This window comes from Melospiza georgiana, chromosome 6 (genome assembly GCF_028018845.1).
Source record: "Melospiza georgiana isolate bMelGeo1 chromosome 6, bMelGeo1.pri, whole genome shotgun sequence".
NCBI lineage: Eukaryota > Metazoa > Chordata > Aves > Passeriformes > Passerellidae > Melospiza > Melospiza georgiana.
Window position 1 is genome coordinate 62,447,272 of NC_080435.1, and position 26,369 is coordinate 62,473,640.

Below are 26,369 nucleotides of genomic sequence, written 5' to 3' on the forward strand. Positions count from 1 at the left end.
CAGGGACACTCAGTGGCCATGGACAGCAGAGATCTCCTGCAGGGAGGGTTGGCTGGGGGAGAGATAAAGAAACAACTGCCCCAGGAACAGCAGAGAGCTGCCCCAGCTCTGACAGATGGGGATGGAGCACACACATATCCTACAAACCAGGGCAATGTCACAGTCTCACAAACCCCGTGTTCTGCAGCACTTCACTCTAAGAAACTAAAAATGGAGCCTCAGCTCTCTCTCTCCAAGGCCTTTTAAGGATAAACTGTCCAATTAAGAAATTACATTTAAATTATTTTCACTTTTATCCAATAACCAACCACCCATGGCTGCAATGGGGACTGTTTATCCAATTACACAAAACCACCCAAACCCATGGAGAAGAAGGTGAAGAAGAAGGAGCAGCCTCACCCTAAAACCTCCATCTTGCTTTGTATATATTCTAAATCCTTAAACTCTAAGTTTCCCACCCTGTGATATCACACACTTCTATCCAAACCCCACACCCACAATCCCATTCCATTCTGGAAGCTTCTCCAGGGCCTCGGGTCAGTGCAGTGTTCTCCTGGGGGTCAGAGCCTAGCAGCACAGAAAGTCTGGAATTCTCAGCAATTCCCAGGGTTCCAGCAGTCAGGATTCAGCTGTGCTGAAAGCTGCAGCTGACATTTCAAGGATTCTTTGGTCTGAAGAGGCCACTGGCATTTGGCATTGGATCCTCTGAGCTCATGGACAAGGGGTTGTGGAGAAAGATGGAATTTTTTCAGTGTGGGGTGAGAGGATTTTGCTTTCAATCTTGTTTAGATCTGACTTTCTTGAAAACACTTGAGTAGTTTGGAAATTCTCCAGTTGTCATCTGTGAGAATTCAACAATTTCCTTTAGGAAGTTTGTTGGAGAAATGGGAGGAATGAATGCATGAGATTTAAGCTTGAATTAAAGAATCTTATAGAAATTAATGAGAGGGGCTTTAAACAAGGGATGGAGGGACAGAACAGGGGGAATGGCTTTAAACTGGGTAGATTTAAGTTGGATATTGGGGTGGAATTCCTGGCTGTGAAGGTGGGCAGGCCCTGGTGTAGAATTGCCAGAGCAGCTGTGGCTGCCCCTGGATCCCTGGCAGTGCCAAGCCCAGGCTGGACATTGAGTTTGGAGCAGCCTGGGATGGTGGAGGTGTCCCTGCCATGGCAGGGCTGGGCTGGGATTGGATTTAATTTCCCTTCCAACCCAACCCAATCCAGGATTCTCTAAACTCAGGAATCTTCACTCACAGTGATCATTTATCAGCAGGATGTGTGAATCCCAGCAAAGCTGTAGCTGCAAGGAATCCCTAAACCAAGCCCAGTGTGAAATCTGTGCTAATTTTATGGAAATTGTGTTGCCTTTTCTCTTTTTCATTGGTTAAAAAAATACTACTGATGTTTATAAAAAGCCTCTTGACATTTGAAACTTCTCTACTACTGTTTTCCTGCCCCAGTGAAGTGTTTCTTCACATAATTCAACATCAAGAAGCCCTTGAGGATTTACTTAAATCAGTCAGAGGTGGATTCCTGGGAGGTGGTTCCCTTTTTCCTTTGTATTTTGTAGTTATTTTCTGAAATGAAAGCCTGGCAGTCCCTGAGACATAAAGGTTGTGATAATTTCCTTTATAACACATTGGTTCTTCTTTTGCCAGTGACACTGTTCTCAGGGAAGCTGCCTCACAGCTCAGCAAATATAAACATCTGTTTTAAAAGAGGTTATTAAAAATATTAGCTGTGCTGCTACTTAAATAAACACATGAAGAATTCAATTTACACCAGTGCTTGAGTCCTCTTGGACTTGTCAAAATCATCTAAATTAAAGGGAGCAGGAGAAAGCTCTTCATGTTGGCTGGGTTGGACATCCCTGACTTTAATATAGGAGGGAATTTTACTGGGGAAACTTGAAACAAAAGTAAACATCCCAGAATAATTTGGGTTGCAAGGAACATTAAAGCTCATCCCATTCCATCCCTTCCACCGTCCCAGGCTGCTCCCAGCCCTGCCCAGCCTGGCCTTGGGCCCTGCCAGGGATCCAGGGGCAGCCACAGCTGCTCTGGGCACCTGTGCCAGGGCCTGCCCACCCTCACTGCTGGGAATTTCTTCCTCATATCCCATCTAAATATCCCTTTCTTCAGCTTAAAGCCATCCCCCTTTGTCCTTCCATGTCACAGGATGAAAAAAGTTAATAATATATAAAATAATGAAAGCAGAGCTGCAGGGTTTGAGTTGAGGATTCTGAGGAGAGCATCCTCTGCTTGGAAATTCTCTCAAGGGGATTTATCATCTGTATAAATACAAACAGAAATTGCATCTCTGAAATTATTGCTTTTTAAATTTATAAAAATTTATCCTTTTATTTTAAAGTGGCAGAACATGCCCTGCTCATAATGGATTTTTTAGTAGATCCTTTTTTTTTTCCCACAAAAAAAAATATATTTAGGATGTACCAACGTGCACAACCACCCAACCCCCCCTCCTGAGCTCTGAGTCAGCTGAGTGGGTGTGCAGGCTCATATGCTCCATCCAGGTCCCTTGGGAATGAAATATTCCTCACAACCAGCCTGGGGAACGTGGGCTCCACTCCTTCCAGGCTCTGCAGTTCAGCAATCCTCGCTCCTGTTGGGAGCCTTGTGCTGGGAGCAGCTGGATGGAAACAAAGCTTGAAAAGTAAATTTTGAATTTATTCCATCCCTCCCTGGATCCCTGTGCTGCTTTCCTGGAGCTCTCTGAACTCATGGATCACATCCTCAGGCCACCAACTCCGGTGGTCTTCAAGAAATATCTGTGCAAGCCCTGCTCTCTTGGTCTTCAGAAAATATTTGTGCCAGCCCTGCTCTCTTGGTCTTCAAGAAATATCTGTGCCAGCCCTGCTCTCTTGGTCTTCAAGAAATATCTGTGCAAGCCCTGCTCTCTTGGTCTTCAGAAAATATTTGTGCCTCACTGTTGGAGCTCTGGATGCTGAGAATTTCACACTTTCTGTGCAGTCCAAGACAACACTGCACTGACCTGAGGCTGTGGAGAAGCTTCCAGAATGGAATGGCAGAACTGGGATTGTGGGTGTGGGGTTTGGATAGAAGTGTGTGATATCACAGGGTGGGAAACCCAGAGTTTGGGGTTTTAGAATATAGAAATAGATATAAAGCAAGATGGAGGTTTTAGGGTGAGGCTGCTCCTTCTTCTTCACCTTCTCCATGGGTTTGGGTGGTTTTGTGTAATTGGATAAAAAGTCCCCATTGCAGCCATGGATGGTTGGTTATTGGGTTAAAAGTGAAAATAATTGAGATGTCATTTCTTAATTGGACAGTTTATCCTTAAAAGGCCTTGTAGAGAGAGAGATGGGGCTCCATTTTTAGTTTGTTGAAGTGCTGCAGAACTCAGGGTTTGTGAGACTGTGACAGAGATAAGAACTATCAAACATGTGAGCCTGAACCTCACCCATCATCTGGAGTGCCTTCAGTCCTGACCTTGACAGAGGTGGGAAAAAGAATCCAGAGCCAGCACCTGAGCAAAGCTGAGCACAGGGAATCCAGCTGGGGAAAAGGGCTGGCATCCCGACCCTGGGAATGTTTCCCCAAATTCTGTGCATCCCTCCAGAGCTCTCTGAACGTTCCTCATGTAACCCTGGCTGCTTCCTGTTTTTCAGGAGATGACTTCTCCCTGATCCAGCAGGAGATATATATGGTTAAGGAATGCAAACATTGCAACATAGTCGCCTATTTTGGGAGTTATCTCAGGTAAATCCCAGTTTTTATGTCAGTATTCCTGCTGGTTCTCTCCTAAAACAATCCCAGTCTGGTTTAGTCCTGTATCCTCATTAAATCTTCCTCCAGAGGTTGAATTGCCCTTGGTTTTTTTGGGGTTTTTTTGTTAAAGCCAACCCAATAGGCTCTAAAAACCAAAAGTGACTAATATTTTGTTTTCTCTGCTGGCCAAAAGGCTGGAATATTTTTATCACTAGGAACAGAAAGAAACATTTCCCTTGGAGACTCTTGCAACATATCCAGTCCTACTCACACATTTATCAGTTCTAATATAAGAGCAGCTCATTATTTCTCTAGAGCAGAATTGCCTTTGGATATTTTATTTAATTATAGTTGTCTGGGCTATGAAACCATGGCTGGGGAGGTAAAAATCTGAGCTGCTGGAAATAACATTTCTCACAGTTCTGGTGTAACAGAGGCAGAACCAGGGTGGTGTCAGCTCCCTGCACCTTCCATTAGATACTATACAGGAAAATACTAAATATTATACAATAAATTTTATAAATTTATATTTATACATTAAATATCATACAGGAAATCAGGGAATAGTCTCCATTTCTGTGCAACTCTGCCATTTATCAATTGGCTCTGTGGGAATGTAAATCTGCACTTTGTCTGCTTGGTCTTTTTTCTGTGAGACTTCATCTTTTTCTTGGAGGGCTGCATTTAAATAATCCCTGCAGCCCAAATGGACTCAGTTGGAACTAAATTTCTAATTTCTAATTCTGAATTTAGGAGAGTTTTTTAGGTATAATGAAGTAATTTCAATTTAAGATTGAAACACTGAGTTTAGTGTGATATTTAATGTAATTTTGCTGATAGCAGATAAGCCTCAGGTGCTTTATTGTACAGTTAAAGCACCACTTTTTATATTTAATCATGTTTAAATATTTCTCAGAGACTTTGGCATAACACTTATGTTTTGATTGGTGAAAATTATATTTTTATATTTTAATATCAATATTTTTATATTGATAACATGAGAATTTATATTCATAACAGGAGAATTTGGATTAATAACAGTGTAACTGTTGGTCATGTATCAGAATGTGTATTTTTAACAGAGAGTGATCGAAAATAATAGAAAATAATTTAAATTATGATGTTCTGCATCCAGATCAATCAGTTTCTGATGCCTGTGTTTGAATTTTGCCTTGCAGCCGTGAGAAGCTGTGGATATGCATGGAATACTGTGGTGGGGGATCCCTCCAGGACATCTACCACGGTACTTGGCCAATTATTTTCACTTTTTTTACTTTGGGAACCTTTCTGCAAAAAGAAAAATAAATAATAAACCTACAGGGAACAGCTGGCACTGGAAGTGGGGGTTTTTGGGGGGCAGAAAGTGTTTTTTGGCTACAGTCAGTAGATTTTGAGAGCACTTTCCAGATATGGTGAGCAGCATTTTTAATATTTACAATATTGACATTTTAATATTGACATAATATTTGACATTTACTAAATATTTGACATTTAATATTTGACATTTAATGGCAGAACAGTTGGATATGGACGCTGTGCATGGGGTGAGGAAGGAGTTTTCATTGGGAAATCTCCAAATTTGATCTTTAAAGGGGAAAAATGACTTTTATTCCTCCCCCTGTGAAATACCATCTCACTTCTGTATTATTTTCCTTCCTGAAGTTTCATCTGGAGTTGTTGATGCTGTAGAATAATTTATTGGAGTTGTTGGAAAAACAGTTGGGGACTTGCTGTGCCTTTAAATGATAACACTGAGTTTTTGGATGCCTGAGCTCTTTCTGCTTTATTGTTCAGCTGTTTAGTACAAAAAAACCCAATTAAAAACAATTTTAAAAGAATTAAAACAATTTAAAACAATTCCAAGCCCCTGATATGAAACATTCTAATTTCTAATATTAAAATATTAGCAGATGTCACTTTTAGTTTCCTGATAACAGCAGAGTGCTACAAAATCACTCATAAAATAATAATTAGATGCAGTGAAAGAAGGTTTTCTTCTCACTGTGAGTATTGTTTTCTGTTTGGGGTTTTTTTACAGAAAGCCTTTCTGTAAAACAAGCAAACAAACCCCTCTTTTCAGCTCAGTGCACAATGCAGATCATGTAAAACCAGCCTTTAACTTTGGCATGGCCAAATCCCTCTTTGGCTGCTTCTCAGTGTTATTTATGTGCTCTGTGTGTAAAGTTAATTTTTGAATCTTTATTTCCAGTAACGGGACCTCTGTCAGAGCTGCAAATTGCTTATGTGTGCAGAGAAACTCTACAGGTACTGTACTTGTGCAGGTGCACAGTAAAGTGTTTATTCCTTGGAAATAAAGCAGGTACAGAAAACTGGTGCAGTTTCTGTTGGGAATCAAGCAGACACCAATTAACCAGGGGTAACCTGTTCTTTTCCATAATATAAATAAATAAAGATGACCAAGAAATTCTAGTGGGATGTACTGCAAATATTTGCTTAAATTTTGAACTGCCTGCCCGCCCTGTGGTGGTAAATTTAATGATGTGTGGGGGTAAAATACAGCAGCCAGATAAATAAAATTCTCTTTCATTTCTTTGCTGATAGCAAAGAAATACAAGATGAAGAATCTCTTATCTGCAGATCTCAAATGTCTCCATTTCCAAATCAAACAGATTGAGAAAATTAATTTTTTTAAACAGAATTGGCTTTGTGGGATGTTAACAAGTGGCAGAATAATTCATTGTGTCTTTTATTTCCAGGGTCTTGCTTATTTACACATGAAGGGCAAAATGCACAGAGATATAAAGGTAACTTGGAACCTTGAGAAATTTATCTTACAGCTCCAAATGCAGGGAAAATATTCCTGATAAAGATTCTGAATTTATTTTGTTTTAGGGTGCAAACATTCTCCTAACAGACCACGGAGATGTAAAATTGGGTGAGTTGCCTGAGTTCTGTGATCTGGATTTGATTTAATGTCATTTATGTAGCCACGTGGAGGTGGCACCTGGGGACATGGGGCAGTGCTGGGGGAGGGCTGGACTCCATCATTCAAAGGTTTTTTCCAAAATAAATGATTCCATTATTATTTGGGGCAGTAGATGGTGCTGGAAGGTGATGACAAAGTGTGTATCCATGGCTAGGCTGTGGAGGAGATGAGAAATTTTGTATTTTATCAATAAATTGTAGATAATTTCATTATTCAATCACTGAGCCTTTAAGCCTCCCAGATTTTCTTGGAATTTGCCAGGCTGGCATTGCCTGGATGTCAGTTTTGATCCCTCAGAGCCTTTGAGGAATCCCCTGTTTGGGGCAGCCTCTGCAAAAGTGGGATCTGCTCCTGGCTCTGAGGGTGGTGTTGGGCAATTCCACAAACGTGGAGGAGAGGGAAACTCCCAGGTCTGCAGGGAGAAGCTGCCATGGGGTGTCACCATCCAATGGATGTCACCATCCCATGAATGTCACCATCCCATGGATGTCATCATCCCATAGATGCCACCATCTCATGGATGTCACTATCCCATGAATGTCACCATCTGTACCATGGGGTGTCACCATCACCATCCCATGAATGTCACCATCCCATGAATGTCATCATCCCATAGATGCCACCATCTCATGGATGTCACTATCCCATGAATGTCACCATCTGTACCATGGGGTGTCACCATCCCATGAATGTCACCATCCCATGGATGTCACCATCCCATAGATGCCACCATCCCATAGATGCCACCATCCCATGGATGTCACCATCCCATAGATGTCACCATCCCATGGATGTCACCATCCCATAGATGCCACCATCCCATGGATGTCACCATCCTGTGGATATCACCATCCCATGGATGTCACCATCCCATGGATCCCACCATCCCATGGATGCCACCATCCCATGGATGTCACCATCCCGTGGATGCCACCATCCCATCAGTGTCACCATCCCATGGATGTCACCATCCTGTGGATATCACCATCCCATGGATGTCACCATCCCATGAATGCCACCATCCCATGGATGTCACCATCCCATGGGTGTCACCATGCCATAGATGTCACCATCCCATGGATGTCACCATCCCATCAGTGTCACCATCCCATGGATGCCACCATCCCATGGATGGCACCATCCCATCAGTGTCACCATCCCATCAGTGTCACCATCCTGTGGATGTCACCATGCCATAGATGTCACCATCCTGTGGATATCGCCATCCCATAGATGCCACCATCCCATCGGTGTCACCATGTCACCATCCCATCGGTGTCACCAACCCGTGAATGCCACCATCCCATGGATGCCACCATCCCATAGATGCCACCATCCCATGGATGCCACCATGCCATAGATGTCACCATCCCATGGGTGTCACCATGCCAGAGATGTCACCATCCCATGGATGTCACAATCCCCTAGGTGCCACCATCCCATGGATGTCACCATGCCATGGATGTCACCATCCCCTAGGTGCCACCATCCCATGGATGTCACCATGCCATGGATGTCACCATCCCCTAGGTGTCACCATCCCATCGGTGTCACCATCCCATGGGTGTCACCATCCCTGGATTCAGGGCAGTTGTGCCGTAATTCAACCTCCAGCCCCCTGTGGGGAAGCAGGAATGCTGTGTTGGCAAAGGAGAGCTTTGGAAGCAGGAATGTTGAGAAAGAAGAGCTTTTAAAAAGGAAAAAATTGAGTAAAACCTGAAAAATTTGAGTACAACCCCAACACTGAGAGGAGCTTGTGCTCCCTGCTTTAACCTTGGCATGCACAGGGGCACCTCCTTTTGCCTGCTTGCAATTCCCCAAGTTATCCTCCAGCTTTCATGCCACCAATCAATCCAAATGAAATGGATTTCAATGGTTTTTGGCTCTGCAGGACCACCTGATGTTTGGGATTTCTGGGGGCAAGGGATGATTGGCCCCTAGACAGAGTGTCCAGGGCAGGGAGCAGCTGCCCCATCAGTTCCTCCATAAATAACACACCAAAAGTGCCTTTTCCAAGGCATGATGCTGTTTTTCCTCTTAAATTGAACATCCAAAAATTCTGGTGGATGTATTGTGAGGTGGAAAAAATGATCTAAGAGAGTAACTGTGTGTAGAAAGAAAACTCTTTGATTTGAAGTCCTGTCTTTGAAGACATTAATGATCCTATTATCAATCTTCAGCTCTTTCCCTAATGAATTTTTAATTTGCATGCGACACATGGTTGTTCTTTCTTATCACACTGTAAGATTGGGGTCTTCAGCTGTGATTTCTGAGGCTCTGATGGTTTGATTTTATTTTCCAGCTGACTTTGGGGTAGCAGCAAAAATAACAGCCACTATTGCAAAGAGGAAATCCTTTATTGGCACCCCTTACTGGTAAGAAACCACTTTGCTTGCTGTGCTGCAAAGCTGAGCTGTCTTTATGCCAAAAAATCCTCAAACACACACACACACGTCTGCAGAAATTGAGTAAATTCCCTTTCTTCCAAGTAAAATGCCCACAGGGTAAAAATCTGGGAAGCACTGATTTGTTGCTGTAACAAAAGCTGCTTGAATTTGAAGCAGGGTTGTTGTTTCTCCCACATTTATTTCTGCAGATTATTCTCCCTTTTTGAGGGATACCAATGGTTATTTAGTTTCTCAGCCTTACATTTTTAGTGACTACAACACAGTGATGAAGAGTGATTTCTGTGCAGAAAGAAAACCAGATTTCCAGACTATCTTTTAATTATCCCTACTGATTAATGTCTGCACAAGGCAGCATTTAATATGCAAATAATCATGTGCAAATAATCATATGCAAATAATGTGTCCAGAGGTGATCCAATTGCATCCCCGTCCTAAGATGCTTATAGAAATCCATAAGGAGCTTTTGAGTATTTGTGTCCCCACCTTGCTCTTTATTGTGACATTTTTGCTGTATTTTTGTTTGTTTTTATCATGTTCTATTCAGCACATTTTTTTTTGTGCTCAGATGTTTCAAAAGATTATACCCACTGTGGAAAAGGTACATTAATTGTCCTTAGATCCAAGATATTTCCAGAGCTTTAGGAAAAAGAAAAAAATTCAAACCCCTGAAATAGAAACTTTGTAGAATAGTATTGAAACAAATTAAATAATTATAATTGTATAGCTTAAATTGTCCTTAGATCCAAGATATTTCCAGAGCTTTAGGAAAAAAAATCCCCAACAAATCCAAACCTCTGAAATACGTACTTTTTAGAATAATATTGAGACAAATTGAATCATCATGAGTGTATATCTTAATTTAGTGTGTAATGATTTATGTACACATTAATAAAAGCTTAAAAAGTATTTCTGTAGTGATCAAAACCCAATGTGAACATAAAATCCTTAATTTACTCCATTAGACATAAAAATGTACAGGTGTATAGGTTATAAATAGAATATTGTAGTATTATAAATAGTATATTTATAGTATATAGTATATATATATATACTGTATATAAATAGTATATAAATAGTATATTTATAGTATTATAAAATACAGGTGTATAGGTATAAATTAGTATGTAATATTTTATGTATATGTTAATAAAAACTTTAAAAGTATTAATTTAAATAAATATTAATAATAATTAATATTAAGTGATATTAATATAAATTAATAGTATATATTAATATACAATCAATTTTAGTATATATTTCATATTGTGTATTATTATATATGAATATAATTAATATTAACTTGATATTATTTTAATTAATATTTATTTAAACCAAATCTAGACATCAAATCTTTAACTTACCCCGTTAGACATATTCCTTCTGTTCATTTTACCCCACCCCCCCTTTTTTTTTCTTGGTGGGGGAATATGAGATATTTTAAATTATAAATCACTGTCACAGACATCCAGTAATTACACATAAAAATGTGTGTATTTTTTTTTATTATTTTATTTATATATATATATATATGTGGAAATACAGGTTGGATAGCTGGGAAAAGCTTTTCACAGAAAGGGGGACAAAGTTCTGGAATGTTCTGCCCAGGGAGGTGGTGCAGTCCCCATCCCTGGGTGTGTTTAACAAAGCATGGATGTGGCACTGGGTGCCAGGGGTGAGCTGAGCTGTTGGGGCTGGGTTGGACTCATTGATCTTGAAGGGCTCTTCCAACCCAGTGATTATTCTGTGAATTTATTTTGATTTAATTAATATTTTATTAAATTAATTTTTATTTTATTAATATTTAATATTTAATTGGTATTTTTAACGTACATGCCCAGGGTGTAGTTCTGCTCTGAGCAGGCCCTGAGGGAGGTGTTGGTTTTGCAGGATGGCCCCCGAGGTGGCGGCGGTGGAGAAGAACGGGGGGTACAACCAGCTGTGCGACATCTGGGCCGTGGGCATCACTGCCATCGAGCTGGCAGAGCTGCAGCCGCCCATGTTCGACCTGCACCCCATGAGGTTGGTGCCCTGGGGCTGCCCTGCCCCCTGCACCTCCCTGAGTCCCAGCTGGGGCTGTGGGGAGCCAGCTGGAGCTTCTCTGGAGCTCAGGAGGGGAAACTCAGATGAGATTCCTTCAGTGTTTCCATGTCTATCTTTAAGGCATCAATCTGCTGAAATCTCTTGCATTTTTGATGTGTCTGGGTTTGGAAAGCCAGGGGTCTGCTAAGGAGGGCAGGAGCCTCCCCTGAAATGGAAAATGTAACCCCCCTCCCTCTGAATTGTTGTTATAATTTTGAAATTAAGGGGTCTCAGGCAAAGATATGGGAGTAGGAATGAGAGTTCTTTAGTAGGGAAAATTTAAAATACAAATGCAATAGTACAAAAACAGAAAACAAACCCCATCCAGAGCCAGACCATGCCCTGTCCCCTGTGTGCCAGGGGGTGTCCCAGCCCCATGCCATGGGGGCTCAGCCCTCCTGCAGTGCCAGCTGTGGCTCTGCTGCAGCAGGGATCCTGCACAAGGGGGGAGTTTTCCTCTGCAGCTCCAGGGCTGCTGCAGATGGGCCTGGGCTCCCTCTGGCCATGCAGGGCAGCAGAAAGCTGCTCCTCTGGCAGTGCAGGGGGCAAAGGCTGCTGTGCTGTGCCAGGCCCAGATTGGATCCAGGCAGGAATGCTTGGCTCCTCCCCTGGGCGGAGCATCTCCCCATGGGATGCTGGGATTGGATCAGCCCTGCAGGGACACTCAGTGGCCATGGACAGCAGAGATCTCCTGCAGGGAGGGTTGGCTGGGGGAGAGATAAAGAAACAACTGCCCCAGGAACAGCAGAGAGCTGCCCCAGCTCTGACAGATGGGGATGGAGCACACACCTGCATTTCCAGCCTGAGACAGAATGGAAATTGGAAGCAAAATCTTGAAGTTGTTACATTTTTGGTGGCACCTGCCCTAATGGAAGGTGTCCCTGCTCAAGGCAGGGGGTTGGATTGAAATGGGATTTAAGGTCCCATCCAACCCAAACCATTCTGGGATTCCAGAATCAGGAATCTGATGAAGAACAGGGACAGATTTACTGCTGATAGGAAATCACTAGAGAAGCCATACCCTAATATTTAACAGGATTATCGCACTAAAAATGTTTTATTTAAAGATTAAATCAACAGATTCCCTGTATCTCTTCTTTATCCTGATGCAAATTCCAATCCAGTTGCACCAATATGATTCTCACCATAAAGTGTTAAAGTATTTTGATTTTAGAATGAAATGAATTATATTTTTATCACCTTATATCATTATTTTTTCTTTCCCTTTAGGGCTCTGTTTTTAATGTCAAAAAGTAATTTTCAACCACCAAAGCTAAAGGAAAAAGCAAAATGGTAGGTGGAGCTCATTCCTTTGATCCATATTTTATTGGAATTTCATGATCCTTAAGATCCAACCCAAACCATTCTAAGATTTTATAGATAAAGGGCAAAAATATTTGTTATTTTTGAAGAAGAGACCTTTCTTTGATGCTTTGTATGTTCTAGAAGAAAAATCTTTATTCTTTCCCCTTAATTCCTGTCATGGGGACCTTCCCCCTGTTGTTGGGACAGGGAATGGTTTAATCCCTTCCTGGTTTCTTTACCCTGGGAGAAATTCCTGGTGCCATTCTTGGTTTGTTTTCTGTACCAAAATGTTTTCCCTGCAAGGTTCATTAATCAAATGGGTTTTTTCCTTATTTTGTTAAGTTGGGAATGTAATTATTCAAACCTGAGGTTAGATACCTGTACAATATTCTGCTTTATCACAGCCTTTTGTAATCTGCTTAGCAACTGTCTTAAAATCAATATCACCTTGAAACATTCAACATAAACCCTCTTTTTCTTTAAGGTCAGCAACATTCCATAATTTTGTCAAAATAGCACTTACAAAGAATCCAAAGAAGAGACCAACAGCAGACAGACTTCTCTCTGTAAGTGACTTGGGACCTTTGGTGACCTCAGCAAGGGATCTTCAGCTTCAAAATGAGGAACAGATCAGGAGGAAACCAAAGGGAAACCAGTTTTTTAAACCTTATTACTCAGGTGGTGAAATCTGAAGGAAAAACACGTTGATCAACTGTTAGCAAGTGGATTTTGTGCAGTATTTTTGCACAGTTTTATACAATTTTTGGCCAATTACAGAAATTGCCTTCATGTTCTCAACCTTGGCCTTCCTGCAAGTGGCTGCCTCAGCCTTGGAGCTGTGCCGAAGTTTCCTGATTCCCAAAAATTTCAGCAGCTCTTGATGTATCTGTGCTTTCCCAAGCTCTGAACTACTGCTGTAAAAAAAGGGAAGTTCAAGTGTAATTATTTGTTTGACTCAAATTTAATTTGCAAGTGCCCCAGAGTGTGGTGCTTCCATATTGATGTTCTTAGAAAGTCCAGCATTGAGGAGTCACTAAAATAACAGTGAAAGCACAAAAAAAAAATCAGTAACTCTGTGACTCTGAGGATGAGGGAAGAGACGAGGATCTGACTCCATGTTTCAGGAGGTTTGATTTATTATTTTATGATATATATTATATTAAAAATATACTAAAAGAATAGAAGAAAGGATTTCATCAGAAGGCTGGCTAAGAATAGAAAAAGAAGGAATGAATAATAAAGTTTTGTGTCTCGGACAGAGTCTGAGCCAGCTGACTGTGATTGGCCATTAATTAGAAACAACCACATGAGATTGATCAGAGATCTACTTGTTGCATTTTATAGCAGCAGATAATTATTGTTTACATTTTGTTCTTGAGGTCTCTCAGCTTCTCAGGAGGAAAAATCCTAAGGAAAGGATTTTTCATAAAAGTTGTCTATGACATGACTCTACTGAATGTTTATTACTGAAAATTCTCTATCAATTGCATATTAAAACTTCTTTTTTTTGTGCTCTTTGCTGTGGTTACAGCACAGCTTTGTGGGGCAGCCTGGTCTCTCCAGGTCCTTGGCAGTTGAGCTGTTGGACAAAGTGAACAACCCCGAGAACCACACGCACTACGGCGAAGTGGACGATGACGATTTTGAGGTGAGAACGTCTTACTATTCTCTGCCTTTTGTTAAAACCGGCCCTTTGAATGGTCTGCTTTGCTTTGGGAATCTAAAACTGGAGCTGAAGGAGCAGCTGCTCCTGTTCTTGTTGGAGTTGCCTCACCTGTGCTGCCCTCCATCCCTGCAGCCCCACTCCGTCATCCGCCACACCATCCGCTCCACCAACAGGAACGTCCGTGCAGAGAGGACAGCATCAGAGATCAACTGTGAGTTCTGCTCTGCTTTCCCCTTTCTGGGGGTGCTTTGCCTCTGGGGTCACTGCCCAAAAATCTCTTTCCACTTGGGAAGCAAGCCCTGGAGAAGCAGCATGTGAATCTTCAACAATAATTATTCAAAGCTAAAATTAATATTAACAAACTACTCTGATAGTAGTTTATTTACCTAATTACTCAGTTCCTTCATTTATTTATATACTTTTGCTCTTTTGTTTATTTACTCTGATATATCTGAGCTGAAATGCTGAGGGTAGAAATGGTTTTATCTGCAGGTTTGATTAAAAACCTTTGGTAGCCCCAGTAGTGGCAGCCCCATCACACTCTGGGAAATTTGCTCTTGAAGAGCTTTTTTCTCCTCTTTCACATGCATTTCACTGTGACAAGTGGTTAAATAGTTACCTTTCTGTGACTTGGTATTTGCCTTTGGCCTTTCTTGTGGGTTTCATATTTGCAAATTCAAGCACTCAGAGAATGAGGCTGATAGTGAAGTGCTGCTCCTTTGAGAGGCAAATTCAGAGTTGTGTACACAAGATTTCCATCTGTTCCTGCCTGCTTTTCACTGTAGTGAGCACTGAAAGGATCCCAGTGCAAGATTGGGTGTATTAATTGTGAAATTTTTGTATTTTTAGTTGATAAGCTGCAGTTTGAGCCCCCTCTACGGAAAGAAACAGAAGCTCGGGATGAAATGGTAGGGACAAGTTTGGTACAAATAAAATAAGTTTTATTTATTAAAATCACAATATCTTCAATATTTTGTGGTACAACCCTTAGCAGCTTGCTGGAAAAATGTTTTTAAAGTTCCCTAAATGATCTTACTGGATTTTTCACCATCAGGTTTTATTTTCCTGTTACTTTTTGCTGCTTGACCTGGACATTACACCATTTCCTGGTGCTGCTTTTAACTCTAAGAAGGATATATAAATTTATAGATTGTAAGATGTTATTTCTCTTTGGAATTTGATTTTTCTGCTTGTGGATTGTCCTGCAGGGCTGGGGAATCCCTCAGGCCTCTTTGTGTGTTGTGGATAAGGTGATTTAAGATAATTTAGTTTGACAGGGGGGAAATAAAATGACAATTTCTGCATCTTCAGGTTGTGGCAGCTGGCAGTGACTTTGCTTCACATTGGAATCCTTTTGTTGATGGAGGCAATAAGTAAGTACAGATAAAACCAGTTTTTATTTCTGTGACTTATTATGAAACTGAAAGAAAAATGAGATATGTTTAAAAAAATCAAACCATAAGCCCTGATCTGCTTTAATATTGATAAATTAAGGAGCTGTTACCCAGTGTGCAGCCCTCCTTCTGCAGGGCCTTGGTCAGCTCTCTTGCAGAGTGACTTTTAATCCCCTTTAAGCAGCACCAGTAGCTTGTTTGAAGTTTGTAGGTGGAAGTGAAGTGTAAATGCACAGCCAGGACAGTGACATAACACAGCCACAGTGAGTTTCCTGCAGCAGAGCTGGGTCAGGATCCTGCCCTGGCCTCACACTTCTCATCTGAGCTGTGGCTGTGGTTGTGACATCCTGTGACAAGGCCTGAACTCGAGAAAGGGAAGGGGAAACCAGTTCTGAATGTTGATTTTTACCAAGCTCAGTAACACTGCCCCACTGCTCCTGCTCTGGGGGATTTCTAACCCAGCCATGGAGGGGTTTGGGGTGAAATGTTTTAGGGAGAGATTTGTTTGTAGCTGCTTGCCCCGGGATAAAGCAGGCGTGAGGTACAGGAGCACAATTCTCCAAGTTAGGACTGAATTGTTTTAGGTGTGTACCTACAAAAAAGTGAATTCTGCCTTTAAAGGATTTGCAGGCAGAGATGATATCTGGGCTCAAACCATTGCTCAGCTCAAAGAGCCTGTTTCCCATCTTTATTTGGAGCCCAGCAGCAGACAGTGAATTTCTCTGGCTTTTTTTGCTGCAGATAAAAGCCTTGCATAAGCTGTCAGCTGACATTACAGCCCTGGGAAGCTGGGGGACACTGCCAGCATTTCAGCCTTACTCAGCATCCTGGTTTTCCTGCTCCCAGCCTCCTTGGAGCAGGAGGTTGGGGGCTCTGGGGCTGAACTTTGGGGGGCTCTGGCTTTGTTTGTGTGCCCCTGCTGAGCTGTGGATTGAGGCCTTGGTGGAATTTCTGCAGCCAGCTGGAGTCTGTGGGGTCCAGGAGCAGGGAAGCTCCTCCTGGCACAGGGCCCCAGGGGTTTGATCGTGTTCCTGTGGCTGTGCTGAAGCTGCAGCGAGCATTCCCAGGGCTGTAAATCAATAAACAGGTACAGATTCATTGGGAGGGAGGGCAGGGACAGCAGGCCTGGCTGGGGGATCCGTGCTGCTCGCTTGGAAACCACTTCCAGCTGGAAAGATAAACAGGAAATGCATAACTTGTGTGTCCAGCAGTTGTGAGCAATCCCTGGGATGTGCACAGAGGATGTGTGCTGGGGGTCCTGGCTTTTCATCCCTTTGCCTTTTGTCAGGGTCGATGCTGAGGGATATCTTTGAGGAATTATTTGACTGGAAAGGGGAACAGCAGAATGGGTACCTGGTGACTGATCTGGTTCCTTCCATTTTAAAATTAATTTAGTAAAAATGTCCTGCATTATGGAGGTGGCTTTTTATTGGTGGTTTTCATAGAATCCCAGAAAGGTTTGGGTTGGAAGGGACCTTAAAACCCATCCAATTCCACCCCTGCCATGGTAGGGACACCTTCCACTGTCCCAGGCTGCTCCCAGCCCTGTCCAGGCTTGGGGACAGGGACATTTCAGGGATCCAGGGGCAGCCACAGCTGCTCTGGGCAACAAAAACCTTTCAGAAAAAGAGGCTTTTTCTCCTTTAAATTTTTTAGTAATTCCTGTTGGCAACTGCCTGCTGCTTTCCCTCAGATTTGACTTGCAGGGATATTTCACATTAATCCAACTTTGGCTGGGTTTTCCTGGTCATTGCCCTTCAAAGCGACAGCTTGAAAATTGCCATTTTGCAAAATTTTATCAGAGTTTTTTTTCTTCAAGGTTATATTTTCGGTGCTGCTTTGATCTTCTAGTCACAATTTCTCTTTTTTTTGTTGTCCCTGGAGTGGCTTTAAAACAAAAATTCTCACTGTAGTGGGAAACAGTCTGGGTCTTTTGTGTGTATGTATAAATAAGGAAACTTCCCTTTAAAGGCTTTTCTCCATTTGTCTCCCAGTAACTTCCTCTGTTCCTTTTTTCTCTTTTTATATTGAACTCTTGTTAAACCTTTCAACAATATTTGAAATGCCAGGTAGGGAAGTGAAAGCTGATGGTGTGGAAGAGAATCCAGTGATTTTTAGGGGATAAGAAGAAGGGAAGGACCTTAGAGACTGGAATTTAGTGCAGAGAGAATTATTTGTTTTGGAAAAGGCTGGGAGATGCTTGTTGTGAAACTCAGTGACATCAGGGAGGGGTTGAGCTGCACGTGTCGACCTCAGAGCTGAGCTCTTAATTCTGTAAACATTCTGCCTTAGGGGACTGCTCACAAAATTTGGAGATGGGAGTGAAGATGTTGAAGAGTGAGTGCATCTCCTTCCTTGCTCTGCTCCAAAACCTGTGCCCTCAAATGCTGCAGGAGGCTTTGCCCCTCACCAGTGAGGGCTGGCTGCTCTCCTGGCTCCTTCCCTGATCCTCAGGAAAATCCCAAAGCTCTGCTGCCTCCCCTGCTCCCCTTCCTGAGTTATCTCAGTCCCTGTGCTGTGCCTGACACCTAAAAGCAGATTTTATGGTGATGAATCCACCATGAGCAAGGCCTGGCTGGGAGAGGATGATCCTGCACAGCTCAGGTATCCCAGAGTTTGTCTGATCCCAAAGCAAGGCTGCAAACTGGGATTCCAGAATCCCAGAATGGTTTGGTTTGAATGGACATTAAAATCATCTTGTTCCACCCCTGCCATGGCAGGGACACCTTCCACTGTCCCAGGCTGGCCTTGGGCACTGCCAGGGATTCTCTGGGCACCCTGTGCCAGGCCCCACCACCCTCACAGGGAAGATTTTCTTCTCCATATCTCACCTAAATCCACCCTTTTCCAGCTTAAAACCATCCCCCCTTGTCCTGGCACTCCAGGCCCTTCTCTGAATTCCCTCCAGGCTGAGATCCAGTCCCTGAATTGATTTGCAGACTTCAAATCTCCTTCCCCACAGATTGCTCTGTTACACTGGTATTTATGAAAGAACAGGAGTTCATTAAAAACCAGCACTTCTAACGAGATTAATGAGCTTCTCCCCTGCTCTTGCATTTCTGGTTTAACCCTGTGTGTGCAAAGCTCTGCTCTGCCCTTTCTGTGCCTCTGGTCCATCTGATTTCCAGTCCCCAAGGAGTTCTGGCTTTGCTTTAACTCACCCAGCTGCTGCTCTTGTCATTGCAGATCGACACTAAAGCGAGCTGGGCCACCCCCACTGCCCCCCAAGGTGAGAAATGTGGGATTCAAGGGGTTCAGCCAGGCTGGGATGGCCTCTGCTTCTGCATTCTGCCTCTGATACTCCATCAGAGAGGAAGCTCTGAAATGATTCTGCTGTCAGATGTTTTATTTTCATGGAACCACACGTCTCCTGAGCTGGAAGGGACCCACAGGGATCATCCAGGGCAGCTCCTGCTCTGCCCAGACCCCCAAAATCCCACCCTGGGCATCCCTGGCAGCTCCTGGAGTTCTGGGGCTGTGCCCATTCCCTGGGTAGCCTGGGCAGTGCCAGCACCCTCTGGGGGAAGAACCTTTCCCTGATTTCCACCCAAACCTGCCCTGGCACAGCTCCAGCTGTCCCTGGGTCCTGTCCCTGCTCACCAGGGAGCTTTTTTATCTCTTGTAGTGCCTAAAATCACTCTCACATTCCAAAGGCTGATACATTTTTATGTAGCAGCAGTGTGACTGAAATTGAACTTGTCTGAGCTTTGTTCTTCCCAGGTCCATTCCCAGTTCCTCACTTTTCCCCTCTTTGGTTCCCTGCAGCCAAGGATGAACAATTACCCCGAGGAGAACCTCCCTGATGACAACAGATGCCAGACAATAAAACACTTCCCAGAGTGCCAGAGCAGAGCCCCAGCAGCCCACAGGAGACAGAGCATCCCAGCCTGTGGGCCCCAGGCAGACTCCTGCCCCATGGGGATGACCAGCAGCATCAGCAGCCCTGGGCTGCTCACAGCCAGATACAGCGACCTGGGTGAGTGCCTCACCTGCCCCAGGGCTGCCTGCCACCTGGGGAAAGGAAAGGAATTGCTCCAGAGCCAGCTGTTCCCTGTAGAGAATATCTTAAAACAAGCTGGTCATGAGGTGAAGTTCTCCTTTTTCCGTGTGTGGTTCTTGTCAGAGCCATGGTGGGAATGTTCTCCCCAAAACAGGAGCACTCAGCCATCAGTGCCATTACTGAGTTGCCTGCAGGAGCAGGAGAAAAACAATGGATGTGTGGGGAGGACCTTGCCACAGGAGAGAAACAAACAATGGATGTGTGGGGAGGACCTTGCCACAGGAGAGAAACAAACAATGGATGTGTGGGGAGGACCTTGCCACAGGAGGAGAACTATGGATGTGTGGGGAGGACCTTGCCACAGGAGAGGAGCAGTGGATGTGTGGGGAGGACCTTGTTACAGGAGAGGAACAAACAATGGATGTGTGGGGAGGACCTTGTTACAGGAGAGGAGCAGTGGATGTGTGGGGAGGACCTTGCCACAGGAGGAGAACTATGGATGTGTGGGGAGGACCTTGCCACAGGAGAGAAACAATGGATGTGTGGGGAGGACCTTGCCACAGGAGAGAAACAAGCAATGGATGTGTGGGGAGGACCTTGCCACAGGAGGAGAACTATGGATGTGTGGGGAGGACCTTGCCACAGCTTTATTCTCAGTGGGATTTGTCCCAGGGACTGTTTGGATAATGGGAAATGAGCAGCTCAGTGCTGGGAAGGGTTCAGCTCCCTGAGGTGTGGCTGTGCAATGTCAGAGCTCACTCCTGCACTCCAGCTCAGCACAGGGGAGGAGATTTTCTATTTCACTGTGTGAATAAGCTGCAAACCATGTCTGGGCTCCTTTTCAGGCAATGGCAATGGGATGCTGAAACACATCGAGGAGAACGCAGAAGGACCTGGACAAATCCCTCAGCTGCCACGGAAAAAGGAGAAGAGAGATTTCCCTGTAGGTGCTGGGACTCTGGGGCTGCTGGCACTGTCATGTCCTCCAGCTGATCAGTGCACAAAAGGGGTTTTATGATCTTTCCTTCTTTTCTTTCTTCCCACAGAAACCAGCAATCAATGGTTTGCCTCCGACTCCGAAGGTGCTGGTAAGAAATCCATGTGCACTGGGAGTTATGGAAACCTCCTCTCTCTGGGGTGGGATAAGGCACTTAGGGGGATTTTCTGCAGCTCACAGCCTTTTCTAGTGCTGAATCCATAATATTTGTTGCCATTTTTAAAAATCTTCCTGTCACTGTTCATTCTGGATGGGAAGGGTTGGAGGCTCCCCTGGCTCCCTGAGTTGTGATCTCCAGTGGGAGCCCCTGCTGAGGCACAGAAGTGGGAAAAGGTTCTAGTGATGACTGGGTTTTGCCTGTTCTCCCTCCATGTGCCATTCTATAAGCACTCAGTATTCATATGATTTTTATATTCAGTAAATAACAGTCAATATTCAGATAATATAGAATAATTCAGATTGGAAAAGCTCTCTAAGATCACTGAGTCCAACCATTCCCCAGCACTGCCAAGGCCACCACTGAGCCATGTCCCCAAGTGCCACATCCACATGGATTTTAAACCCCTCCAGGGTGATTGTTCTTACCCAGTAGGTACCTAAAGTCGTTGATAAAATTTTGAGCCCTCTCTGCATTTTTCAATGTCCGTGAATTCCAGTTAAAAGGTGTGAAAGGCAATGTGTGTTGAGCTGTGTGTGAGTGACCAGGAAATCAGCTCTTCACACTCTAAATTTGTTTCAGGTTTCAGTTTTGGTGTCTTTCAGATGGGAGCCTGTTTTTCCAAAGTCTTTGATGGTTGTCCTTTGAAGATTAATTGTGCAACTTCATGGATACATCCAGATACTAAAGGTAAAGTTGTGTTAGGTTTGGTGATGGGCTGGGAAAGAAAACAATTTGTAAAGTTGTTTTAGCTTTGCATTTGAAACCTCCCAAAGTGGGAAGGGAATAATCCTTTTGCACTGATTTTTCAGATCAGTACATCATCTTTGGCACAGAAGAAGGGATCTACACTCTGAATTTGAATGAACTTCATGAAGCAACCATGGAACAGGTGAGTTCTGGAGGGCTGAACGCACAGCACAGATTTGGGGATGTTATGGGGTGTGAACTTTGGCACTGGAGGAGAAGGTGCATACCAGGCTCTGGGGCTTAAATGATTCCCATCAAAGCCAACAAGGAAAAGCTGGGAATTATTTGTTCCGTGACCTGCCTGTATTTTTTATCTTCCATCTCCTTGGAGAGCAATTCCCTGCCCCTCTCCCTCCATGCCATCCCCACTAGATGGCACATTGCAGCTCCTTGGAGCCCTCAGTCATTTCATTCAGCTGCTGCTGTTATCCCCAAGAAGCCTTTCCTGGACTTTCTAACCCTTTCCAAAGCCATTTCCTGCAGTCATGGTCTTAAATCTGATGTTTCAGAGTCAGGATGTTCTTGGAATCCCATTCCTTGTGTGTTGTCCTAAATTATTTCATCTGACAGTCCTTTCTGGGCTTTTCCATGTGCTTTTTTATGTCCCAGTGAAGGGTTGGCTGTGCCAGTGGTGGGTAGGGAGAACATTCAGTGCACTTCAAACAAAATTTCCTTTTCCCTGAGAGCATTCCCAGCTAGCAAAGGTCAGGTGTGACCACCTGAAACCCCACAGGCTTCTGCCACACCACTGTTCCCACATTTCCTTTTATCCATTTGCTGATTTCTCCCCTCCAAATGCACAGTCTGAACTATTTCTCCGACTTTTAATTCTGGTTGCATCTTCCAGACACCTTCCTGTCTGTCCAGGGTTAACATCTCCCAGTGCCAGGAGGATCTTTTTTGTTCCATTTGTAATTTTTCAGTGGAAACACTGAATTAACCCAAAGCTATTCTGTTAAACAGAAAATCCCTGGGGGGTGCTCAGGGTTTGTGTCCAGCCAGTTGGATCTTTGATTTCCACACTTTCTCCTACAGCTATTTTCTTACTTTGCATGTGGGAGTGGCACATGGGACAAAGTGTTCTGGAATCATGGAATGGTTTGGGATGAAAGGGGACTTTAATCCCATCCAGTTCCACCTGTAATTACAAAACACCTTCCACTGTCCCAGGCTGCTCCCAGCCTTTCCAGCCTGGCCTTGGACACTTATTCCAATATTCCATGGTCTGTCTGTGCAGGGCTAAGAGTGTAAAACAGGGAATAAACAGGAAAATGGGATTCTGTGGATCCCTGCAGGAATGGTGGTAGAGGTGGAACAAGCAGAGAAAATCCCAGCTAAAGATTCCTGTAGGTTTCTATTAATGAAATTGTTTTCTTTTTTTTCCAGTTATTCCCTCGAAAGTGCACCTGGCTGTACGTTATCAACAACACCCTGATGTCCCTGTCAGGTGAGTGACAATACAGAGGAGATGATTGCAGCCATAAATAGCCAGGAACATTTAAATCATGACTGAATGCAGTGTGTGGGGTCAGCCTGGAGAGGAGAAGGCTCCAGGAGAGCCCCGAGCCCCTGGCAGGGCCTGAAGGGGCTCCAGGAGGAAAAGGAGGCTCTCAGGTACTGCTGATCCAGCAGTTTCCCTGATCCCTGGGCTGTCAGCTCTCCTGGAATGGAACATTCCAGACAGGAATGAGGCACTGTGCTGTGGAGGCTGATGGTGGGACTGTGCCTTTAAACATGCAGGATTTATATAACACTTGTCTTGGTTTATAGATAAGAAAATATCTTAAATAATTTAAAATATAATTTATAATATGAATACATTATTTATATATTTCATTCATATTATAAATGAAATATAAAAATTAATATATAAATTGAATATATAAAACATTATATATTTATTTATATATTTAATTTGTATTATAAATTATAATATAATTTATAAATATATTGATTTATAATTTATAATATAAATATTTTATTTATTTATATACTATGTAATAGTATATTTATATACTCTATAATATATATACTATATAATATATAATAGTATAAAATTATATTTATTTACATACTATATGATAATGAACATATTATTTATTTATATACTATATAATAGTATATAATACTACATAATAGTATATAAATATAAATAATATTTATATACTGTATAATTGTGTACATATTATTTATTTATATACTGTATAACAGTATATATTATATACTATACACTATATATTATTAATTTTCTATAATTTATTGCTGCTTTGTAATTACAGCCTTTTAAAAATGTTTGCATAAAACCAACTGTAATTAAATGAGCTCTGATCTTCTCTATATTCATTGTTATTTTTATCTTGATTTATTTTTCTTCACATCTGGACTTGACCTACCTGACACCTGTTTGCAGAAGGTAATTTTTCCATATTTGCATTTTCCTGAACAGTTCTGTGGTGGAGGAGTGGCTGAGATGTCAATTTTGCTTTTCTCTCTTGCAGGGAAAACATTCCAGCTCTACTCCCATAATTTAATAGCATTGTTTGAGCAAGCCAAAAAAACAGGATTAGCTGCTCATATTCAAACCCACAGATTTCCTGACAAAATATTACCAAGGTACAAACCTTTCACTTACAGACAATTATTAATAAGTGAAAATAGCCATAAATTGTGTTGGTTGTGAAGGGCCCCATCATCTGTTACTGATGCATTTTTTGGTGATTATTATTGCAGGAAATTTGCCTTAACAACCAAGATCCCTGACACAAAAGGATGCCACAAATGCTGTATAGGTGAGCAGACAAACCCAGCTTTGCCATTGTCCCTAGACATTGATGAAACTCATTTCTTTTTAATAAAATTAAGAGTTCTTTGTTTAGAAAAAAGGCTCAGGGAATTGGGGTGGTTCAGCCTGGAGATGTTCCAGAGTGACCTAATTGGGGCATTTCTGTGCCTGAAGGAGCTGCAGGAAAAATGGAGAGAAATTGTTGGTAAAGGAGGGAGTGCCAGGCCGAGGGGGATTCCCACTGCCAGAGGGCAGGGATGGATGGGATTTTGGGATTAAATCCTTCCCAGAGCCCCGGCACACCCACAAACAGCTTTTCTGCTTTGTCACCTGGCTCAGGGTGTGACCCAGGTCCCACCCTTAGTGAGGAAAACTTGAATGTTTTCCACCAGGAAAGGATCAGTAGGAATAAAAATTCAGGCAGGGGAAGGCAGAGCTGTAAGTGCAGTTTGAAGGGCACAGGAAGAGTTAAAACTTGGGAAGTTGTGGATTTGTCCTTTCCTTTCCCTGGTGCTGTGTGAAATCAGAACCCTGGAATTACCAAAGCTGGAAAAGCCCTCTGAGATCATCCATCCATTCCCCCAGCCCAGCACTAACCCACATCCCCAAGTGCCACATCTGCAGATTGTGCCTTTGCACCCCTAAAATATAAATATTGTAAACATAAATATTAATTATAAATATAAAATATATAATGTGTATTATACATTAAAATATAGAAATAGAAATATTACAAATATAGATATAAATATGAATATTATATATATCAATATAAAACTGCACACTTGGAGAGCCTGTTCAGCTCATCTAAAGTGCCCCCAAGAGCCACATTTACAAATAATTCCTGAAATCAGGCTGCTCCTGTGTCCAGCTGAGTTTAAAATCCACCCCAAACCCTGGCTCTTGTATTTCATGGGCTGTCAGAGCTCCCAGGAGTTTCCCACCTTCCCTGCCTGGGGACTCATTCCAACCCCAGGGAGGGGCACTGAGCTTTTCTGCCCTCTCATCTCTGAACTGGGACCCCAGGAATGCAACTGGTTGTTAATTAATGCTGTAATTGAGTTTATCTGGAATGTGGCACAATTTAATCACTGGGGATGTTGGAGTGGGAAGCCAGAAGGCAACAAGTGGGAAACGGAGGGAACAAGATGAGCTTCAAGTCCCTTCCAAGCCTAATCCTGCCATGAGATGATTTTATAATGCTATTTCTTAACTTTTATGTAAAGATAGCTGTAGGGTTGGGGTTTTGGTTTTTGTTCCTTCTTTTTTTTTTTTTTTTCAAGTATGAAGTGAACTTGCAGAGCTTTGAAATTACTGTTTTCTGGGGTTTTTTTACTTTATATAGTACGAAATCCCTACACAGGCCACAAGTACCTGTGTGGTGCATTGCAGTCTGGAATTGTCCTGCTCCAGTGGTATGAGCCAATGCAGAAATTCATGTTAATAAAGGTAAGCAGTCACTGCTGCTGGAGTTGAATTACTGTGCAGTTGGTGCAATAACCTTTGCAGAGTTTGGGGTGGAAAGTGCACCCCAGTCTGGTGCCATCTGTGGGCTGTGAGCACTTGAAAATCTGGCTGGACACATTTTGACTCAGAAAATCTTGTGACTGAAGTAATTTAAGTAATATAAAAGTTATTTCAGTGCTGGATCAAGCCCAGCACTGGCAGTAATACACCACGATTCACCTCTGTCCAGCTTCAAAAGCAGGGAAAATTCTATATATTTATGCAATATGCAATTTATAAATACACCTTAATGGACAGTACACAATATATATACACAATATATACAAAATTTCTACTCTGCATGCAGAATAGAAATATACAATTTATAAATACTCAGTAATACACAATAACACAGTAATGTGCAATACACAATAATGCAGTAATATACAATAATATTTCTAAATATATCTATAAATATTTATATACCAAGTATATTGTGTATGCTCTGTATGTTTATAAATATACTCTGCATATTTCACTATATAATATTAATATAGTATTAATATTAATATATTTTCTATTTTAGGCATTTTAAATATAAATAAATCTATTTACAAATAACTACATAATATATAGCATGTTATATATTATATATTATATGTAATATATATCTATTATATATTATACTA

The 26,369-nt window shown here is 42.4% G+C and overlaps 1 protein-coding gene across 1 annotated transcript in view; it reads left to right on the forward strand.

The window, feature by feature from the left end:
* The window catches only part of MAP4K5 (mitogen-activated protein kinase kinase kinase kinase 5), a 66,100-nt gene that overhangs the window by 31,028 nt on the left and 8,703 nt on the right, over positions 1 to 26,369 (forward strand). The window contains exons 3-26 of the mRNA XM_058026458.1: positions 3,650 to 3,740; positions 4,928 to 4,992; positions 5,959 to 6,014; positions 6,467 to 6,514; positions 6,603 to 6,645; positions 8,999 to 9,071; positions 10,992 to 11,123; positions 12,414 to 12,476; positions 12,973 to 13,054; positions 14,020 to 14,136; positions 14,287 to 14,365; positions 15,004 to 15,062; positions 15,466 to 15,527; positions 18,735 to 18,777; positions 19,314 to 19,524; positions 20,394 to 20,491; positions 20,595 to 20,636; positions 21,308 to 21,392; positions 21,515 to 21,594; positions 22,839 to 22,899; positions 23,863 to 23,865; positions 23,951 to 24,065; positions 24,183 to 24,241; positions 25,580 to 25,683. Of these exons, the coding sequence (XP_057882441.1) occupies positions 3,650 to 3,740; positions 4,928 to 4,992; positions 5,959 to 6,014; positions 6,467 to 6,514; positions 6,603 to 6,645; positions 8,999 to 9,071; positions 10,992 to 11,123; positions 12,414 to 12,476; positions 12,973 to 13,054; positions 14,020 to 14,136; positions 14,287 to 14,365; positions 15,004 to 15,062; positions 15,466 to 15,527; positions 18,735 to 18,777; positions 19,314 to 19,524; positions 20,394 to 20,491; positions 20,595 to 20,636; positions 21,308 to 21,392; positions 21,515 to 21,594; positions 22,839 to 22,899; positions 23,863 to 23,865; positions 23,951 to 24,065; positions 24,183 to 24,241; positions 25,580 to 25,683 (1,871 nt within the window). The remainder of the gene's footprint in view (positions 1 to 3,649; positions 3,741 to 4,927; positions 4,993 to 5,958; positions 6,015 to 6,466; positions 6,515 to 6,602; positions 6,646 to 8,998; positions 9,072 to 10,991; positions 11,124 to 12,413; positions 12,477 to 12,972; positions 13,055 to 14,019; positions 14,137 to 14,286; positions 14,366 to 15,003; positions 15,063 to 15,465; positions 15,528 to 18,734; positions 18,778 to 19,313; positions 19,525 to 20,393; positions 20,492 to 20,594; positions 20,637 to 21,307; positions 21,393 to 21,514; positions 21,595 to 22,838; positions 22,900 to 23,862; positions 23,866 to 23,950; positions 24,066 to 24,182; positions 24,242 to 25,579; positions 25,684 to 26,369) is intronic.